The sequence below is a fragment of the Myripristis murdjan genome, chromosome 22 (genome assembly GCF_902150065.1).
Source record: "Myripristis murdjan chromosome 22, fMyrMur1.1, whole genome shotgun sequence".
NCBI lineage: Eukaryota > Metazoa > Chordata > Actinopteri > Holocentriformes > Holocentridae > Myripristis > Myripristis murdjan.
This window is the reverse complement of record NC_044001.1, coordinates 24083048-24104646: the sequence shown is the minus strand read 5'-3', so window position 1 is coordinate 24104646 and position 21599 is coordinate 24083048. Positions and strand designations below refer to the sequence as shown.

The following is a 21599-nucleotide window of genomic DNA, read 5'->3' as shown; positions in this document are numbered from 1 at the left end:
ATTTAAGTAGACTTTTTAATGTATGCCATTTGGCGGAAACTGTCATCCAAAGTCTCTGACGCTGCTGCTGGGAGCGCATCGATTTTTAGTATCGGACGCAACAAAGGGAATCAAACCCCTAACCCTTTCACGGCAAGTGTCATGGTCTGCCCTCTGCGTGGTACAGAAACCTGTGTGTTGCCATGCTGCTTGCCCAAAAAAGTTGCCCGGTAACAACATCATGGATTGTAATGGTAGTGAATGAGGGAGGGAAATTGAAGGATGGGGCTGTAATAGAGAAAGGTTGGGAAAAAAGGAGTTGCTTCTGTTTATGCAAAAAAATGATAGATCACATCCAGAGATCTCTCACTTGTCTTGGAAACCAAAGTGATGGAAACTGAGGTGCAATTCAATATCAACAGAAAGAGAGAGAGAGAGAGGCAGAGAATCATACGCACACACAGACACAGACACACACACACACACGCACATAGAGAGAGAAAGAGATCCCAGATCCCTGTGTCACACTGATTTTTGTGTGACATGGCCTTGGCTCTTCTGGGTGTACGTACATCACAAGTGTGTGTGTGTGTGTATGTGCGCGCATGTGTGTACGAGTGTGTGTGTGTGAGAGAGAGAGTGTGAGTGCGAGCGTGCGAGAGAGACGTGTTGTTTCCACTTTTACTCGCAAGCAGCCCAGCATCCACCTCAAAGCGCCAGGTGGCCAAAGCCCTGCACAAACCCACGCAGCTGCTCTCTTATGCGCCCACGCAAACACACACACACACACACACACACACTGCAGCTAGGCACACACATTTGCACAACAGACTTTGATGTCACCAACGCTGAAACATATACTTGGCTAACACACAGACACAGACGCACACGCACACACACGCACATACTTAACATGAGGCTTTATTTTGTACACAGAGATATCAGAATTAATCGCTTCGTCAAGCTGGGCTTATCCTCACACATACACAGAAATCACGGTATTAGGTGCATTAATGCTTACATCTCATGAATATGCATAAGACAGTGATGTGCAACACGTACAGAGGATTACTCCTGACAAACACTCTCTCTCTCTCTCTCTCTCTCTCCCTCTCTCTCTCTCTCTCAGACACACAGAAAGGGTCACAGCTCACCCACACAGTAATGCACTTAACACACATAGGGCTATACTTCACATCCAATACTTTCCATGCACACACACACACACACACACACACAGAAAACTGAACGAGCTATTGGTACAGAACATGGATGTATGGCCGCCAATGCTGTTTTTTTTTTTTTTTTTTTTCCAGGGAATGCTAATTTGATCTTTGGGAAAAAAAAAACAGTCTTTTTATAGAAGCTTTACCACTTGAGCTTTGCCTTGTGAGAGCAATCCCCGACGGTAACCCGCTAGCCTTTGTTCCCCTTGAAAGTGTAATTAAGGTAATGCCAGACCTTGACAGCAAAGCTTAGCGAATGGAGGGGGGGTAGGGGACGACACATCCCACAATGGCGACAGTATCATTGAGGGCCATTGTCGTAGATGTATTATTTTAAAAGCTGCTTGATAAACAGTTATCTGGGTGTATTACTGGGAGGGATTATATTTTTAGCCATAGCTAATAATTGGATGGTGTGCTTAATAGCCCATCCATCATGATGTTTGGCATTAGTGTCAATATAATGGATACATACGCCTGGTTTCCTGTCAACAGCACGGGTGGAAGTAACTAATTACATTTTTACTTATTTTTACTTACTAATTACATCTTTGTAATTCAGTAGCTTTTTTGTGAACTTGTCTTGATTAATTTTAAAGTTAGTACATTCACTTTCCCTTAAGCACATTGAACAGTGAGTCTGCAGAGTCCTCACTTCAGTTTGGCGTAATGCCCCTTTAAAATACAGAAGTTTGAAGTGTGTTCTCTCCTCCTTTTCAGCTGCATGGAAAAGCTCACAGCTGACTTGGTGTTTTGAAAGAGGAACTCACTCACTTTTACTGCCAGTACATTTGAAATGAGGCACTTTTTACTTTTACTGCAGTAGATTTTTACAGTCGCACTTCTACTGCAGTCAAATATTAGCAAAACAACACTTGAGTAGCAATTTGTAGTATTCTTTCCACCGCTGGTCAACATTCAAAGCTGCACTGTGCAAAACTGCTGGGGGTTGACTTAATTGAGGACCGTTTAGACTCAACTGACAAAAACTGTGGAATCAGCAAATAATTGTCTGCTTGGTCTCTGTTAACTCAAGTAGATATCCACTCTGTCTGCAGTGCATTTATTTTGAATTAAACAAAATTATCAACTAAAAAAATGTCCACAGGTAACCAAAAAATAAATTAAAAATAAATAAATAAACATATGAATGAACTTAATAAGAGTATTTATTAGTACATAAAGGCGAGTGTTAACAAGGCTCCACAGCAGCCGCCCAGACAGGCTGCCTGCAGATGTGTCTGCAGACATTTTTTGTTTTTTTATCGGCTGACCGATTAGTCGGTCTGTCTCTGGAGATGATGGTGATGAATTTATTATCTCTTCTTACGTTTTGTGCACCAGAAATCACTCATGATCTTTTCTTGTTACAGTGAAGACAATATTCAACCCGGCGCCGGCTATCGCAGACTTGGATCCAGATTTCTATCGGTTCTCTGATGTGTTTTGCTGCAACGAGACTGAGGTGATGAATCACACACATACACACACACACACACACACACACTCACACACAGATTGCCCACACTATCACAACAGCATTCATGCAATCACTCTTGTCTTTATCACACATACACACACTTATAGACTCAAACTAATCCCAGCCTAGTGAGAGAAACAATATTTGGCGTCTTCTCTCAACCTGCAAAAGATCAAGCGCAGAGGTTTGTGACATGATGACATTATGAGTGCACAGAGACACACACACAGACACACACACTACCTTTCACAGTAAGCCAACTGTATCTCCTGGGTTGTGACCCCCTGGCACATCAAAAGGCCCACTGTAGCCCTCAGTCATGCAGGTAAACCCTGTGGTATGAAGAGGGGGAGAAAAAAAAGATTCCTTCTCCCCACCCCTTTTTACGGTAAGAACTAGTGTCATGACACCTCGCACCTTGACTGTCGGGTGATGACAGATGAGTGACAAGGGGCAGGGATAGATGGGAAACGTAGTAAAAACATCTACAGGGCAGATGTGCTCTGTGGCTGAGTCAGCCTCCCCCTCGGGGGTAAAGTGGAGGTGAGTTTGCCTGGGAGCCTCTTTTTGATGTGGCGATGCAGGGTGGAGAGCGGTTGTAGCCAGGTGTGTGTGCGTGTGTGTGTGTGTGTGTGTGTGTGTGTGTGTGTGTGTGTGTGTGTGTGTGTGTGTGTGGGAGGGGGTGCCGGTGGTGGGGGCATGAAAGGGAGAGTTGACGAAAGCTCAACTCTCATGTCTTCTTTTCTTTTTCTCTTTTACAGCGAAGTGTCAGGTTGTGGAGGTACAGTCACGCTATACATTATGCAGCATGCAGAGGTGGAAAGACTTTATCAAACTGTCCCGCTAATAGACGCACTGTTGCCATGCAGAAATTTTGCTGAAGTGGAATTTAAAGTTGCTGCCATGAAAATCACTTAAGAGTGAAGAAATTCAGAGAAAAAGTGACTGATAAAACAAGCAGACATGGTTACATCATCTTCTCCATAAAATGCAAATATGGCACATTTTGAACACACTGTAATGTTCTCCTTTCCACAAATAACCTTTAGAAACTGCTGATGTATAATCTATAATTTTTAAAAAAGCCTTTCCTCAGAATACATATTGGTATTGAAAGTAAGTAGGCTGTTTGTATAATTGTACTTTCTGAAGTTTTATTTTAAAGCAGTAATTTTGCAGTAACTGCTTTATTTCCATAATAGAGTACACATTTATTGGCCCTCCATAAGCAATGCATCAGAATGTGACCAAATGCAAAATGCATTAAACATGCTTCACCATGTGAAGGAAACATTCAGTTGACTTACTGTAACATTAATTTCATAGACATATCTATGAACAATCACATTTCTCATGTTGCCTTTTATTTTTTTTGCTCAAACTGAAACAGCCCTCAGTCTTATGTTCTCTCAACATAAAAAGAACAAGAATTTGCATAATCTAATAGTATGTGTTCAGTAAATGAAATAGAGTTGAAATAAATAAAGTTTATTGGTTATTGCTTATTCATAGCAACTTTTTATGAGCATTAGAAAACATTAACAAAGTTGGCACTGGCTGTCCATTAGACACATGGACTATCCTGTGTTCTCTAAACATAAAACTATATAATCTGAGTGTACATATTCAGCAAATAAATACTGAAGTGTTGTTAGAACTGATTGAGGAAATCTGGGGCTCTGGGACAGAGATCCAATAGCTCCTCAGACAATAACAACATAAGACATTAATTGGCTTCTAATGTTAGTTAAGCTGCACTGATGGTTTAATTTCAGCATGTAGTAATATATTTACTTAATTTGCATTTTTATCCACTTTCTCATACAATGAATACAGAGAGGCTACAAAAGTTGAAATAAATGCAAATGACAATGTGTCAAAGAAATAGTTTTGTCACAACATGCTTAAGAGAAAGTAAATAATAATAATAATAATAATAATAATAATAATAATTTAAAAAGTACAATTCCACAGTGAAACTGATCATTTACAGCGATGAGAGTCAGTGTAATTCATTATTTCCACTCCTTGGCAGTATGAATGTGACCACGCAATCTCCAAATAACACCCACCATGTCAACAGCATTTACTGTATATGCTGTAGGCTACAGAAAAAAAAATCATAGGTGCTCACTCACTCGGTGATAAACACACAAACGCAGACAGACAGAGAGATGATTCGACTTTCTTGCACACAGAGGGAGGTAAATTGATCCCCCCTCCTTGTCGTGATGCCGATGACTAAGAAGACAGCTCTTTTTCTCCATTGGCATTCGACCGCAACAGGGTGTCAGCCGGCTGTAAAAGCAGCAATGGGCTCTGCAGTTTATTTTTGAACTTTCCAAGGTCATTGTTGCCTATGACAAATCACACGAGCCGGGGGATCACACCCTCGGACCCCTGTTCCACGTTAGTGTCAGACCTCCCAACCTGGAGATAGCTCACACACATTCTGAGCATGGCGTGTGTGTCGGTGTCTGCATGCATGTGTGTGTGTGGTCTCACCGTTCCATGGTCAACCTGAGGGGTGGGAGGTGTGTGTGTGTTTGTGTGTATGTGTGTATGTGTGTATGGGGGATGGTGCTTAAGGATGACAAAGTGCAAGCGTTCTTTGATCCTCAGCCCACATACTATGTTGAAGTGCTTTATAGTGAAGGGAATTATCTTTGATGTCCGCCTAAAAGACCTCACATGCCAAAATGATTGTCTTTCACCTCCATGTCTAATAAAAAAGAGTAAAATCTCACGCACACCTTTATAGGCCCATAACAAATTCATTTACAGTGAAATAGTTGCAGCATGGTGATGTTTGGCCTGTGATTGCGGCTGAATCCCTTTGCGAGGGGAAAATTAAAGGGGCTCTCCCCACCTAAAATAGAATTCACATAGCGTCAGTCTTTTTTTCTTTTTTTTTTTAAGGTCATGAACAGCTAAAATGAAGGTGAAAAAAACTTTGATTTTTGTTAGTCATGATTTTTTATCAGTCATCAAGACGCACTGCTGCCCCAGAAAGTCTCACTTGAATATTTTGCTAATTAGGTCACAAATCTGGTTGCTGTTTTTCAGAGAGACTTGTTGGTGAAATCTTTTTTTTTTTTTTTTAGCTTTATATCTGTGCACAGCAAAATGTGACAGTCAGAAATGTAAGAGGAAAAAAAAAATCTAACCAACAGTGCTTTCCATAATTGTTTGTAGCCTTGGTCAACATTAACTAAAATGTTTGCCAAAATGTTGTAGAATAATGCACAGTGTCATGTATAGGAAAATACACAAAATAAATAAATAATTACATGAAATTAAAATGAAATCAAATAAAACATTCAGTGTGTGTGTTTTATGTTAAAAGACTTGTCACAATTTTTGTATATCTCTATATTTTTTTAATCTCAATGTATTTTCTTTACCTATACAAACATTTTTTTTTGCACCGTGACCTTGAGTTTCTTAAAAGGCACATATAAATGGAATGTATCACTATTTAGTGTTACTGTATTTTTGTATTGCTACTGTTTATATTTTTGTCTTATTTTTCATTTGTCCCCGCTTTTTTTTTTTTTTTTTTTTTATCTCTTTTACTCAAACATGTAGCACAGATGCATCTTACTGTACAAGTCAGAATTTCAATAGTAACAATAAAGCTGGACCTTGAACCTTGAAATTTTATGCAAGTAAGTAAGTATTCATGGTGTATTTTCCTTGGAATTGTGTTCAACCTTTTTCCGAAACTGATTTCACAATCATTTTCCAAGCACCGAGTGATTCACAATTATTTACAGAGTGCAGCTCATTACTCATATTCATGTTGTGAAACCTTTGGCTCTTCTTTATCATGGTTGCCAGTTCTTGTGGAGGATACTGTATATCTATAGGATTGGTCTTATTAAAACGGATTGATTTTGCAAGCCAGCCATGATAAGGTGGTCCTCACCTTATATAGCGTGGGTCCATGGCCTGCTTGACACATTCAGCAAATGCTTTAAAGTCTGTATGGATGTTTTGTTTGTTTTGTATGGCTTTGTCGCTCCATGGTCACTTTTTAATTAGAAATGTAGTAAAACCGATGCACCAACCCATTAGTTTTGTTGGGCAAAACAGACCATTAATTTGGGGTCAGTGTACTTAAGTGATGTGTTCCGTATTTTCCAATAAAAGGCTTAAACAAACCTCTGTGTGTGGAAAAAGTTGGAAATTCAAGCCACTGCTTTGATATCTTACACATGGCTCTTGGTATCAGGTTTTAGCTCAGGGGAAATTCCCAGTGATGCCATTCTTTATTTTAACATCCCAGTATCCCATACCAGTGTTGGTTTTGCTATATTTTTAATTCAAACTTTTTTTAAATTAAACAAAGTATCTTTGCCAAAGAAAAACCCACAGACGCATTATCCTGTTACATCCTGTAAATGTAAACTGTGCGCAATATTTGATGATTCCCTCCTTCCTTTGGTGGTTTGTGTCCACGCAGGCGGAGCTGCTGACTGGGGCCGCGGTGGCCGACGCAGAGGATGCACATCGGGCCGGTCAGGAGCTGATGAGGCGAGGCTGCGGGTCGGTCATCATCACCCTTGGACCCCAAGGCTGCGTGGTGCTAAAGGCACAGGAGCTTTCCTCACAGCACATCCCAGCCTCCCCTGCCACAGTGGTGGATACTACAGTAAGGAAAACACACAGATTAACAATTTTTTTTAACTACTAGATCAGTAGAGAATGGACCAACCCAGTGTATGGAGATTGCGATGATTGCATGTTTTACTGGAAAGGATGAAATGTGGTTTTTGATTTTTTTTTTGGAAAAGAGATGGAAAAATCCATCCCAGTGATGGCTGATGAATGATTGGTCCTTCTCAAGTGTGGGTACCACTGAAGATTTATTTTAAAATTATCCTCTACAACAACAGCAGAGGAAATTTCCACATTTCCTACAGCCTTGATCCGCTGCTTCCACATTGCTGCTCCATAACAAAGCTCTGTGACACATAAGTCATCCACATCGTGGCTCAGCGAGCTGTTGGCACTCTCAGCCCCAGTGGAGCTAATGATTTGTCAGGTTGTCGACTGGAAAGGGTTCAGATCAAGCTGCTGTTTCATTGTGGATGTGGTGACCACAGGGGGGGTTTCTCTTCCTGATTGTAATCTTTAAAGGAGGTTGTTGCCGCTTGACTCATTTCACACCGCGCTCAGTGGCTCGGTGTCGTCACAAGAGGCTTGGTGAGACGTTCGCGTTTCCTGTCTGAGTGTTTTGTGAGCTTAGTGTTCTCCCAGCAAAATGCGTCATCGCACAGAAGTGCTAATTACTTCTTTTTGCAAAATTGCTTGTATAAAAGGGTTTGTTTGTTTTTTGATGGATTCTTTTGCACAATAGTTAGTCTGAGACAGCCGTTGTGGTATAATGCACAGAAGCACATTGTGCACAAAGGCTCATTGTGCAATGTAGGAAAGACTGAGACACAATGACTACAAGTGCAGTCTCAGATTTACCGATAAACTCAGTACGTAGCTATCATCAACGCTGCTTCAAACCTTGCGAAAGTGAAGAAATAAAAACCAAAAAGGCCGTAAATCAAGTGACAGTCATGAGGAGAGTCAATATGATCTGTTTGGAGTGCTGACTGTGCGACGTGAGGCTTCTACTAACTTGCCCCTATTAAAGGACTTGCAGCTGAACAGCAGCAATTACTTATCACAGGTCACCTCAGTATTTCAAGAACAAAGCGCTCACTTTCTCGAACTATGCACGACCCCCCCACCCTCCCAACCTGTTAGCTCTTCAACATTTTGTTGCCTGGAATCACATGCTGTGCACATTCCCCTTCTTCACTCTCTGATTGCCAATAGCCTAAAACACCTCCTCTCCACCTCCCCTTCCATGACTCACCTCTTGGGCCTGCACCAGTCAGCAGAAAGCTGCATAGCCGTGTTGCGGTTGGGCCTGCTGCATGTCCCCCCACTTAGAAACACACACATGGGCACACACACACACACACACACACGCACACTCTACCCCTTCTGTTCTTTGATGGCCCCTATAAATTCTGAGTGTTTAACTGTTTTGGACATCTTAATCCCTCTTCCAGTAAACCCTTTTTTTTTTTCCCCTGGAGAGGAAAAAAAAACACACACCAGCTTGTTATCAGGATCATTATTCACTTTTATCTGTGTCAAAGCCTGTTCTGGTAAAACATGCTTCCCAGTTAGGATTACCTCCTCTGATGTTGCTCTTCTTTGTTTGCTTATTTTTTTCTAGTGGTAGTACATAAGAAATGTGTTTGGAAGACTGGCTCCGTGCTTGTCAGCAACAGGCTTTGCTCGCTATGACTTTGATGACAGTTTTGTGTTCTGCAAGCATCGGATCGACGTTGGATTCTAGACCACGGTCCCTCGGTATCAGCACAGTGAGTCACTTGCGGTTTCACGTTGGTTGTGCTCCCATTCGGCAGCGCCACGGGTGGCACGACCCACTACTGTGCAAATGTGCACCCAAATCAACATTATAACCTTGTCATTTGGGCACATTTTGGTCATTTCGAGTGGGCATATTAAAGGGAATTGTTTCAATTCTGTTTGATAGATCTGGCTTTGTTAAATGGGTGCGGTTATGGGGCAAATTGTTACATTGCAGAGTTGAGCAATGAACCTTTCACTTGAAAAAATGAGAGTTTAAGTGCCAGTAATATAAACAATTATGCCTACAAAACAAGTTTCTCTTCAGTGCAAGTGTTTCATCAATCGTGGCACCCTGCTCCTCCTCCACCCGTCTGAATAACACATTTTACATGGCAGAAGCTATTATAGGCTGAGTCAGGGTCGGCTGAGAAGCTGGATGAATAACAAAGCAAATCCACTCATCTACTGTGGGCTTGCCCCGCTTCCCATCCCTCCCTTAATCCATTTGTTTCCTTTTTGTTTTAAATTGAGTGCAGGCTTCCCTCATCCAGATCAGAGCCTTGGCTGTTTACGTGCGGACAGTTGGGCTGTTGAGGCTATAACACACACACAAACACACAAAAATGTACATGCAAACACACACACAATGCCTTTTGCCCCATAAGGACTTGGGTGGCCTTGGTTTCCACTGCTCCGGGAGGTCCACTGTGTAGGGGGAAAGGTAGGCACTTCTGCTGAAAACCAGACATTACAACTCTACGGTGGGTCTGGACACTCAAATTATTCCCAGTCTCCTTTGTATGAGTGTAGACATATAAGGAATTTTTGCATGCTCCCTTCCTGGAAACTAAAGGTAAGGGAATACCCCAAAGCATTGCATTCCTCACCTCTGCAAACTTCAGGTCAACATGACGGCACTGGCAAAGGACACACACACACAGCCACATCACCAAGATTTAATGGATTGCACATGCTGCAGCAGCTGCTATGTAGCATCCTTTGCTAAGCCATGGTAGGCCTGTACACGTTTTGCAAGTGTGTCGCAAAGTCACGGTGATCAGCGTCTTACCCCAGGAGAGTGAAAGAAGGCCCAAACAAAGCACAGCAGATGGATCAAAGACGCGTTGGCTCTGACAGGCCTAAATGCTCCAATTAAAAGTGTTTTTGATCTCGGCATCACCCCTCCGCTGTCACTTCAGAGGGGTCGTCCCTGGCAGTCGCTGGTTTTACTGGAAGCTTCCAGATCTGGAAGCGAGTGTGAGTCATCAGCACTCCTGAGCTGGTCTTTGCTCTCCCCAAGGTGCATTTCACTGACAAAGGCCCCAGGCTGGAGGAGTTAACTGTACATAGCTGCATCTGTCCTATAGGATGGTACTCAAGATCACAGGAGGCCGCTGGGTGAAAGAGGCAGTCACATGTTCTGGAGGGATACAAGGTTCAGTGGGCACAGAGTGAGCTCCTGATGAAGGTTGTTCACTGAACTGTGAAATGTAAGATATGCTATAGTTCGCCATGGAGGATAATGGTAAGATTGGTTCAGTTTGAGCTACATTAGCTGATCAGAAACTGCCGCAGAATACCTTTTTATTTATTTATTTATTTATTTATAATAATCCCTTGTTAACGAGCTCATTGCTGTCATGCTGCACTGCACTTCCCAGAGTCCAGCAGGGGCTCTTTTTCTGTCCGGCCCTAGTGGCGTGGCTTTCACTTGTCATGGTAACCATACAGTTCTTGTATTTATTCCAAGCAAACCAGAAATGTAAGATTCATCACCTTCTGTGAGTCAGACCTTTTCTTCTTGGGAAACAACCACCAGACACCAGTTGCAACAGCAAATGCAAAAGCTTTTCGTATAGTGGACATACAGTGAGTTGCATCACTAATGGACCATATGAGAGTAGCAAAATGGACATTTATTTTATATGAAAATGTTGCAGGTAATTACTTTAATTACAATTTGTATCCATCAACTGCAAAATTATGCCTTGAAATGACTAAATTTAAGATCAAATGAGTCTAAATCTTAAAAGAAATCACGATACACCGTGTAAATAAGACAGCTTTGGAGTTGCTGTAAGGTTTATTTTTTCACTTTGACAGACATAGGCTAATGACTCCCATAGACTTTGAGTCTTTATGCTAAGCTAACATGACTGGGCACACAGACGTGAAAATTGTATCAAGCATTGTGTCTCAGTCTGAGTAAGAGTATTCCTTTAAAGTTGCACTACACAAAATTGCTGATCGTGAGGACCATGTATGTTCAACTGACAAAAAAATGTTTCATAAGCATGAAATTTGATGGCTGAGTGCACATGGTTCTGATTGTCAGCCTGACTCAGTGATGATCTACGTGCAAAATCCACTTTTGATGTCAGTTAAGTCTATACAGTCCTCACTTCACCTCCCTCAACCCTTGGCAAATTTGCATACTGCACCTTTAATTTTTGTTTATTTATTATGATTATTTCTGGAAGTTGACTTCACATAGCCAAACAACAAACTCATCAACCTACGGAGCAGCTCGTAAATCATAATTTGGTAAGCTTCTCACCGACGCATCAAAGACTGCCATCCTAATTTCTAACTTCAGTGTTGAGTGCAGGCAGGGAGCAGGCAGGGAAGTGGCACGGAGGTCAAGATGCAGCGGACGGAGCCGAGCAGCGAGAGCATCACAGCTCATCCGCAGCAAGCGCTTCTGTCGTTTGATTGACGGGCCCCCAGATCTAACCTTCACCAAACTGTGTCGAGGGCAGCGGGAGCGGGGCTGAAGGGGGAAGCGCTTGTCAGCTTCGTTGAGCTTCATTCACTAGATCCAGTAGCGTCACATGCCAGTCTCGGGGAAAGAGACATTGTTTGCAACACAAGACAAAGGTTAGATGGTGGCTCGCGCAGTCGTGTGACCTGGAGCTTAGAGAGAGAGACGGAGAGAGAGTAGCTGAAGTCTTAAGTTGTTAGTTTGCAAGTACTTGTTCAAATAAGGAGTTGGCAGGCAGAAGAAGTCATGGGAAGTCGGGTAAATGACTTCCTGTCACTAATGTATTGCTTTGCTGATACTGGCTTTTTATTAAAAATTGGACATCAGATAGTGAAGTTATCCTCCTCTGATATGACAGAGGTTCCTTTCTGAGCAACAGCTGTAAATAAAACCTACAATGCATTTTATTTATTTATTTATTTTTATTATTTATCCTTTTAAAATGACTCTTATATAAATAAATGACAGTTATGAAAGGTTCTCTCACTAATGAATATGACTGATATGAGGGTGGAGATCTCCCTGATTTATAGCATAAAAGCATAAATTTCATTTGTATGGAGAAAAAAAAAAAAAAAAATCTCATCTTCAGCGTACAGTATCATCACCACAAACACCAAACTCCTTTCTATGGATTTACAGTAAACACATGCAATCTGACACTGTGCTCTACATGTCCTCAAAATAAAACTAGTACCATTAAACACCCAAAGAAACAACAACAACAATAGTGATAATGATAATAATGGTGACGATAGTAAATATCGCATCCGGGCACAGGCTCAGCTATACAGTGCCACCTTTCTTTTAGCCCATGCTTTTTCAATTAAGTCTGCAAATAAATACATTTTATGCTCAAACAACCATGGTACCATAACTGTGTCCAGCATAATTTCATTTGCCTCAATTTTATTAAGTAAAAGTAAGTAAGTAAACTCACTCTTAAATCATGATAATGTGAGCAACACAAAACAAAAGGAATTTCAATTTCATCAAGTAAGCAAAAACATCTGTCTGAAAAGTACTGAATACTATTTTTTTTTTAATATAGGAAAATAGTGAGTTAAACATACAGTATTTGCTATTGCCACAAAAATATAGGATATTGGCAACTGCTGTCTACAAATATTGGTAGGTGCTTTTAAAAAACATAATAGACAAGACAATTCTAGATTGGTTGAGTGTCTACACGTTAATAAAAACATGAGATAAAAGCGCTGCTGAAGAGGACAAAGTGATGATGTGGATTGTCACGTCGGTAAAGACAGACTCGTTCACACTGTTATTGTATTGCTTCATTACATCGTTGTTGCAGCTGGTCTCTGTGTGGGAGAATTTTCCCATCATCGCTGTGCTCTGACAGTCACCAGTCCTCTCAGGCATGAGCGTCAACCCCCACCCAGGGGTGGTGTCAACGTCTCCACCAGGACTTGTGAACCGGGAGACAGGCCAGCCAGGGCCAAACCAGAATGGGACTGCACCACCAGAGCAGTGTTTCCAAAACGCTCGGTGTATTATAAGCCCAACCCAGCTACCAGACAGGAGACATAAACACACCGTGGGTTTTAACATGGAAATCCACTGGGCCTGTGAGATGTCTGAGCTCTGATCTCACTCTTTCCAGCCTCCTCCTCACCAGTCCAAGAGTCACACCATCACTGCCCAACCTATGACCTTCGCTCTTTGCCTAGCAATTGGTGAAAACACTGTATGACAAAAGGGTTACTTTTAGGTTGGAGGGGAGGGGTGATGGCCGGTGGGGGTTACAGAGGTACTCAGAAAAGAGAGTGCAGTGAACTCTTTCGAGAGCCAAAGTGGTGAGTAATGGACGGGGCTTGTGAGAACCAGCGTCGGGGGGCCATTTGTGGTTAAACATGAGCGTGTCGCCACATACCATCATGCCTTTTCCCATCAGCGATTCCTTCCCCCTCCTCTGATCCTGTCCCAGCCACCCCCCCAGGGCGTAGACGGCACATTCCATTTCTACTATCAATAGAGAGGGGGGAAAAAAAAGAGATGATTTATCTCTTCATACCGAGATTCAGAAGCCGCTGAGGGATGATTAACAAAGTTGGCATGTGCTTTCCAGCTGACTTTTTGAAAAGCAATTAGGTAAATGCATTGATTTGTGTGGTTTGGTTGGTTACGGTTATTTCAGGAAATAAAAAGGAAAGAAAAAAAATAGCAGTGACTAAATTCGATCATCAGCCTGGCTCTTTGGATCATGCAGTGGAATTTCATATGCAGCAAAGAATTCATGAACTACTTGTTGAACGCTGTCCCAGTCATTTGAAAAGCTCAATACATTTTTTTACATTTAACTAATTTTTTTTCCTAACATCAATTTAGTGACAAATACTGTGCAGTTGTAGCTAAAGATGAAACTCCTCTGATTCCCATCACTCATTTTAACGTTTACTGAGCTCATGGCCACAAATCTATGATGCAACTCTCGAATTATGTCACTAAGTCGGTAAATCTTCATGACAAAGTCTGTGCGAGTGTGACTGCATCTCCTAATATGGATATTACTCTCATTTAGTTGCAGCATACTTTTCATACAATGTGAGAATTCAGTCATTTGTTTCATACCAATAGTTGAGCCACACCAAGATCAGAGCATCAGCTGACAAAACTGACAGATGTCATAGCACCCCCTACTGTTGACAACAACTGCTTATTGAACGCTGACCTTTCCCTTCCCTCTCTTTTTACCTTTACACTCGTCCTGAACCCTCGCATCAAGGAATGCTTTAAAATTCATTGGGGGTTGTTTGCTCACTCGTAACATTAGTTTTATGAGATCACTGGTCTCTAGTTGGTAGCTGCAACACATGTAATGTGGAACAGAGTTTATGACTGGCTGCCCTTTGTGTGCACTTCTCATCACAGCCTGTTCTTAACCCTCCCTGCTGGGAGGAACATGTGGCCGGGCTTTTCTGCGCTGTTCCTCAGCGGCATTGTTTACACGGCGGGTGTGATTTATCAAAGCGCTATTACAATGATAGTTTCTTCCCAGGGCGCCGGAGACAGCTTCATCGGCGCGTTGGCGTTCTACATAGCTTATTATCCCACGATGCCTCTGGAGGAGATGGCCCGGAGAGCCAATCAGGTGGCAGCGGTGAGCGTGCAGGCAGCCGGCACGCAGACGTCTTACCCCTACAAGAAAGACCTGCCAGCCGAGCTGTTCTGAAGGCAGCTGCGAGTCAGCTGCAAGTCTGAACGGACCAAGTCTGGAGTGGATCCTCTCTGCTTCTGACAGGAACGGTTTTAAATTCAAAACGTGATCCAGTTGTCTTCCTCTAAGGTAATCAGAATCAGGGGAGTGCAGAAAATGAACAATCTAAAGCCGTATTTTATCATGAGGATGAAAATGTGACTTGACTTGTTACGTTCATAAAACTCCGCAGAACATCACTCAAATTCAACATCACACTCCATTTACAGCAGGTATAGAAATGACACCTAGATTAAATTATTAACACAGGGACTGTATTGTTTGTAGGAGCATTCTTCAAACACAGTAGTTTTTGAACAGTTTAATAAAAATAAAAGCTTTCTTACAGCATGCACTGACACCTTCATTACAATGTATTCAGTATATGATTACCTTTTCTTTTTTTTTTTTAACAATTATTCCAATTGTAATTAATTCCACAGACTATGACAGTACATTTAACCAGTTTTAATATTATGAATTGCATTCAGCAGTATCATTTGAGTGAGGAATAACTGAAATGTGAAGAATGAAGACTGATCAACTGTGTGACATCACCATAAAATAATGTTCCATGACTAAACAGCACTGGATCAAAACAGCCGTGGTGGAAGTTGCAATAAATAACATAACCTTTACACGAGAGATAGCTTCCTGTTGATAGTGGTGTTTCTGTTCCACCAGTTGTTTGCGTCATCCTGAGTTTTTTGCAGCAAAGAGGCCAGAGGCCTGCTGGCAGATCCAGGGAGAAATCTTCTGAAGACATGTCAGCTGTTCAGAAGTGATGGCTGACGAGTCTGACGATGGCACCGTTTAAAATCCATGACAGTTAAATCACTGGGTTTAAACGTCGCAGAGTTTTTGTCCATGTTTTTGCTGGCATCGCTAAATCGATCTGATCTTCCGCTTTTCGAAAAACAGGACGTGCTTGTTCACTGCAAAGACAGAGAGAAGATTTTAAATGCAAATCAGTTGGTCTGGCGCCGTGCCAATAACATTTGTAAAAAAACATTTATGTATCATACACACACACCAAGTACAGCTAAGAAGACTGGACAGTTATGGTATGTGTTTGTGTACATTAGTAACTACAGCTAACAGGATTCAAGTGACATGATTTAGAAGAGGTGTAAGTCATCTGTCCAATCACAGGACTTTGCAAAAAAAAAAAAAAAAAAAAAAAGAATTGCTGGTCACAACACATTATAACTCATCATAGTCACATCATAAGAACACATTTACATCATAACTGCATTAAGTAGCAAGTAACATATTTGCCCTTTGTTTATATTACATCATAAGCACCTAATACATGTGATAACATTACAGGAGTGACATAAGAGAATGTCGTAATAGGACTGAATTATGAATTTAGTGTGACCAGGTGTGTCTTATGAGTAATCTATCCAGCTGGAATCATGGATACATTTACAGCCTCATAGTGTATTATGACATTATGATGTTATCTGAACCTGCTTATGAAGTGGTGCTAACAAATATATAACATCTGATGGTGAATTATAATGTACTGTGACATTTTCTGATGTAATTAGTGTCCTTATGATGTTGGGGTGAGTTTTACATGGGAAACCTTCTCTGGTCTTAATGTGCTCCTGTGCAGCAGCTACATCTGACCTGTGAGATGACAAGCAGCCAGTCAGCAGCCCTCACTAACACACGTTCCTAACTGGCATGTGCACCATCCACACAGTGGATGGTGCACATGTAATATGACTACATGTAATATGACTACTGAAGCAAATTACTTTTAATATTACACTTCTAATGTCAGGCTGTTTGCTGGTAGTAGTTAATTTGACCAGAGCTGATGTCACACACCATTATGTTTTATTTATTTACTTATTATTGGTATTAGTATTATTTTATTTAGAAATTATTTTTTGTTGATTTTTCCTCTATATTCTGTATTATTATAATTATTATTATTATTGTTGTTGTTAGTGGTAGAAGTAGTAGTATTTATTTGTTTTTTCTCTCTCTCCTGTAACCACAGAGAAAGATCGCTTTTAAAGTTGAAGGACTGAAATGGCTCGTGCCATGCTCTGTTCTCAGACATAAGTATTTACACTACCTGACAAAAGTTTTAGGACGTTTCTCACTCTTGACTAAACTTTTGAGGTACATGTGTTATATATATACATATATATATATATATATATATAGATATATATATGCATATATATATATATAGATATAGATATATATGCATATATATATATATATAGATATATATATGCATATATATATATATAGATAGATATATATATATATATATATATATCTATATATATATATATATATATATATATATATATATATATATATATATATATAGATATATATATATATATATATAGATATATAGATATAGATATATATATATATATAGATATATAGATATATATATATATATATGCACGTGTGCCAGCACTCTAGTGGTGCCCAAAAAATACAATATCAACATCATAGAATGTTATTGAACATTTTGGGACAAATGCACACATACATTGTAGTGCATTTTTGTCAACACTCAAAAACCTACATACTTTTATATCATATGTAAGACCTATTATCCTTAGTTGTGCTTCAAAGATGGTGATTTTCAAATGTACACATGCTTTCCATTGTGCCCTGACATCATGGAAAAGCAGTGACCACTACTGGTCAGATTGTTACGGCGTGATCAGGTGATGCACATGGGGTGATTACAGTTGTATATAAAAATAGGGTCAGAAGATAAAAATTCAGTATGTCCAAAATGTCTCCAAAATGGCCAAAGTTAATTGTCATAGACTGACAAAGAAATGTAAATACATTTGGCGATTTGTACTGTTAGAAATGAGGGGCTTTCCTATGCAAAAACTGCATCCACGCAGAACGTCTCCACAGTGGCTGCCCAGTACAGTACACAGACAGGTGAAAACAGCCCATTTGAAATCCAGAAAACACAGTGGCAGGCCACAGAACACATCTACAGCTCACATCGCACCTCCAGGAGAACTCTGGTCTGGAACTGTCCAGTCACACAGCAACTCGCCGTCTGATAGATACTGGCCTAAATGGTTTTGTAGCTATGTGGAAACCCCTCCTGAGACTGATCAGAGCCAGGGAGCACAAGAACTGGGCAGCGTCGTCCTTGTGCAAAGCTCCACAAGGACTGTGTGCAGCCAGCAGTCAAGCATGGTGGTGGTCAAGTGATGGTCTGGGGTCGTTTTGGTGGACTTTGTCAAGATTGATGGTATAATGGAAAAGGAACAATATCTAGAAATCCTGACGAACCATGTCATCACTTTCTGATGTTCTCTAGAACAATGTGAGCGTTGGCGATGTCGTGGCCTCCACAATCTCCAGATTTTTAACCCAATCGAGAAATTGTGGGATTATCTGGACACTGAAGTCAGTTCTAGAAACCCAAGCAATGTCAAACAACAGTGGGAGTATTTACAAGAAGAATGTCAGGGAATAAGTAAGACTGTAATTTAGGTCAACGGTGGTTATTTTGATGAAAACTGTTTGTTGCTATCTGATATCATTTTAATGATAAAACCTGGGAAACTGGATATTTTCTCCTGTGCTGTGAGAACATCACACACATAAATAGCAACATGCTGATGCTTTTGTCAGGTAGTGTATTTTGTCAAGCTTTAATATACAATTGGCTGCTGATATTTCATTTAAAAGGACTTTACATACCATATGAGACTGGCTGGATTTCTATATGCCACTTCCACATGGCTTACCCGAGCACATTCAACTGCTATGCACTTGCTTTAGCGCATGGATTTATGATTTATATTGTTAAGATAATTAACAAAAGCTGTAATCTAGCCAACTGTTTCAACAAGCCTCTGCTTTTGGCAGCGTGGAGACACTGCTCTAAGTTGATGCCTGATGGAGGGCTTGCAGACAGGGGCTGCAGAGCTTAGCTGGTCTTAACACAGCTTGTCAATCACATCTCACCAAATGGGTCGTGTTTGCGCAGCACGAGTTTCTCTCTCAGCCGGTTCCTCTTGGTGTTGAAGAAGTAGCCTGTTCCCGCGGCGCTCACCATCTGCACCAGGATCGTCCTGGAGGGAGAGGAGACATGGTGAAGATTAGCGGCACGGCCCAGCCAGGCGGACTGACGCCGGGCAGGACAACGGCTTCACATGTGAGACGTGCAGGTGGAGCGGCTGCTACTTACTTGGACTTCGCCTTGGCCACTGATGCATGGAAAAGAGCAGAGGAGATGTGAATGACACCAGGCAGAATGACGCTCACACACTGATGCTAGCTCAGGCTAACTGGCTCATAGCATAACAAAGCTGCTACGAGCCGTTTGATAACACACAACTGGACTCATAACCGAACCAAACACGCCATTACATTCAGGCTGCAGCCCATTCACTGCAGACTGACATTAGATAACAGCCAGTAACGGCGCTGTCGTTAGCCACATTTACACAAGATAGCGCTCCAACTAGGTTTTACTCTGTACTGACTGCAAAGTTACACGTAATAAACATCATACTTACAATTTACTGTTGTAAGAAACATTCTATTGCCTGTCTGCTTCTCAAAGGTGGCGTTAAAACACAAACTGGTTAGCTTTACACAGAAGTCACATTGACGATGCTCTCAAACTTCCGGGTTAACAACTACTTCCGGGTTCCCTTAAAGACACAGGTCAGGCGGCTAGCGATCTTCTGTAAAGTGTGTATTTATTTATTTATTTATATTTATTTTGTTATTTACTTATTTGTTTGTTTAGATGTAAGATAACTAAATTACAGTTGTACGTAATCTCCTGTCGTGGTTGTTGAGTTTTTCCATTAGTGGCAATAGCAGGCAACATGGAAAAATATTGGCATTCTGAGATTAATCTCACAGTTCTGTTAAAAATGTAAAAATGCCGACTTGAAAATTCTCAAAGAAAAAATTTTGACAGATTTATGACTTTAATTTCAAAATTTGAACATTTTTCCCCCACAATTCTGATTTTAACGACAGAGTTCTGATTTAAGTTCTAAAAATTTAACCTCTTGCTCAAAATTCTGACTTTAATCTCAAATATTCTGAGATTAATCTCAGAACTGTTTTTTTTTTTTTTTGTATGTGCCCCTAATGCCCTTTCAAATATGATTAGCAGTAGACATATAATTCCCCAGTAACTAAAGTTCAAATTAATTATGATTTTACTATCAGAATTCTGACTTTAATCTTAAAAAAATTGAGTTCTTGCTCAAAATTCTCTTTGATCTCAAAGTTCTGAGATTTATCTCAGAATTCCTTTTTTTTTTTCCTGTGGCCCTTATGCTCTTCCACAGTAAGATTAGAGGCAGACACACATCTTCCCTATAATTATATGCCATAAAGTTAAAAAAAAAAAAAAAAAAAAAAAAAAAAAAAAAGTGTGACTTTTGTTTGCATTTCATTTTTTCCCCCTAAAGCAGAGAATGGATTGGCACAACACTTTGTCCAGTAAAAGAATTTTTTAAATACAGAGAATTAAAACCATGACATTTTGGCCAAGGAAGCCTTCATCATACGGCAGTCAACATGAATATGGAGGAATAAATGCGCATAAAAATGCAATAAGAGTATAGTGGTGTTATGTCATTTGTGTAGGACATGAAGCTGAGAGCTGATCACAGAATAGGAGCCAAAAATGCATCAAAAGAGCAGGATTACAACCTGAGTGGGTGGAGTTTTGTCCATCAAAGGCAGTGACCAAGTCCATCAAGGGCATGCCAACCACATAACCATGTAGAGGGAGACATACAGACAAACTGATCAGGCAATGGTTTAAAAAAAAAAAAAAAAAAAAAAAAAAAGCAAAGGCAAAGCAATTTTCATCAGAGAGGAGACTTAAAAAGGACTATTACATAAAAACTAAACAGAAAGTTAGATGGTTAATTGTTCCAGAGATACCAAGATAAAATTGAAAGGATACAAAATATTCAAAGCATCAAAAACTAATTGGGAAATAGCTCTGTGAGTGGGCTTTCAACGAGTTGGTGATGTCACTTTATGGATCTAGAGCAGAAAGGAGTGGGGATCAAACCCAACACTTCTTTTTAGGGTCGAGGCATTTTGGAGCAGAAGCATCCAGCTTATGATTCCAATGGTCCACAATGAGGTATTCAACTTTTTGTATCCTGAAATAGCAGAATGTGGACAGGTCATGGATCTTGTTAAGGAAGTGAGGATAGTTGAGGCCTCGGTGTCACATTGCACCTCTGCATGTGTGTGTGCAGAGTTCAGGGGAAATCTCTTCTACCAACATCAGCTGGAGGAGCTGTATGTGCGACCACAAATGTCCACATCAGTTGTTGTGCAATTTTTCCTCCCAGCTCCCTAGGTCTAACAGTGTAAATCATTTGTGAAAAGAGCAGGAAATTGTCTGGAGAATGCACAGAAGAAGAAGGCTCATTTACATGAGGAAGACGCAAACAAAAATAGCTAACTGGAGAGACAACGGATTTCAGGAACTTCTCCTGGTATGGACTGATGCCAAAATAGTCAGATAAATGCAAGGAACAGCAGGAGACT

The 21599-nt window shown here is 40.7% G+C and overlaps 2 protein-coding genes across 4 annotated transcripts in view; one reads left to right on the top strand and one right to left on the bottom strand.

Annotated features, from left to right (window-relative positions):
• The window catches only part of rbks (ribokinase), a 33784-nt gene extending 18500 nt beyond the window's left edge, over nucleotides 1-15284 (top strand). For 2 of the 3 annotated variants that reach the window (XM_030044975.1, XM_030044974.1), the window contains 3 exons: nucleotides 2579-2670; nucleotides 7151-7339; nucleotides 14850-15284. In XM_030044975.1, coding sequence (XP_029900835.1) covers nucleotides 2579-2670; nucleotides 7151-7339; nucleotides 14850-15023 — 455 coding nt within the window. In that variant the 3' untranslated portion in view covers nucleotides 15024-15284. Of the gene's footprint in view, nucleotides 1-2578; nucleotides 2671-7150; nucleotides 7340-8929; nucleotides 9069-14849 lie in introns of those variants that run through there. The other variant, XM_030044976.1, reaches the window with a different exon arrangement.
• A 100-nt stretch (nucleotides 15285-15384) lies between these two features.
• On the bottom strand, nucleotides 15385-19736 carry mrpl33 (mitochondrial ribosomal protein L33). Its single transcript, XM_030044977.1, has 4 exons — nucleotides 19583-19736; nucleotides 19252-19270; nucleotides 19029-19135; nucleotides 15385-15982 (listed from the first exon to the last, which is right to left on the bottom strand). The coding sequence occupies exons 1-4, from the start codon at nucleotides 19602-19604 to the stop codon at nucleotides 15933-15935; spliced, it is 198 nt and encodes a 65-aa protein (XP_029900837.1). The 5' UTR covers nucleotides 19605-19736; the 3' UTR covers nucleotides 15385-15932.
• Nucleotides 19737-21599: the final 1863 nt, after the last annotated feature.

Bases quoted from the DNA above. Each gene is read 5' to 3' on its own strand.
- mrpl33 (XM_030044977.1), bottom strand. From the start codon at position 19,604: ATGTTTCTTACAACAGTAAATT. The intron at 15,983-19,028 runs GTGAGATGTGAT...CTGTCTTTGCAG, and splicing joins GCGCAAACACGACCCATTTG to TGAACAAGCACGTCCTGTTT.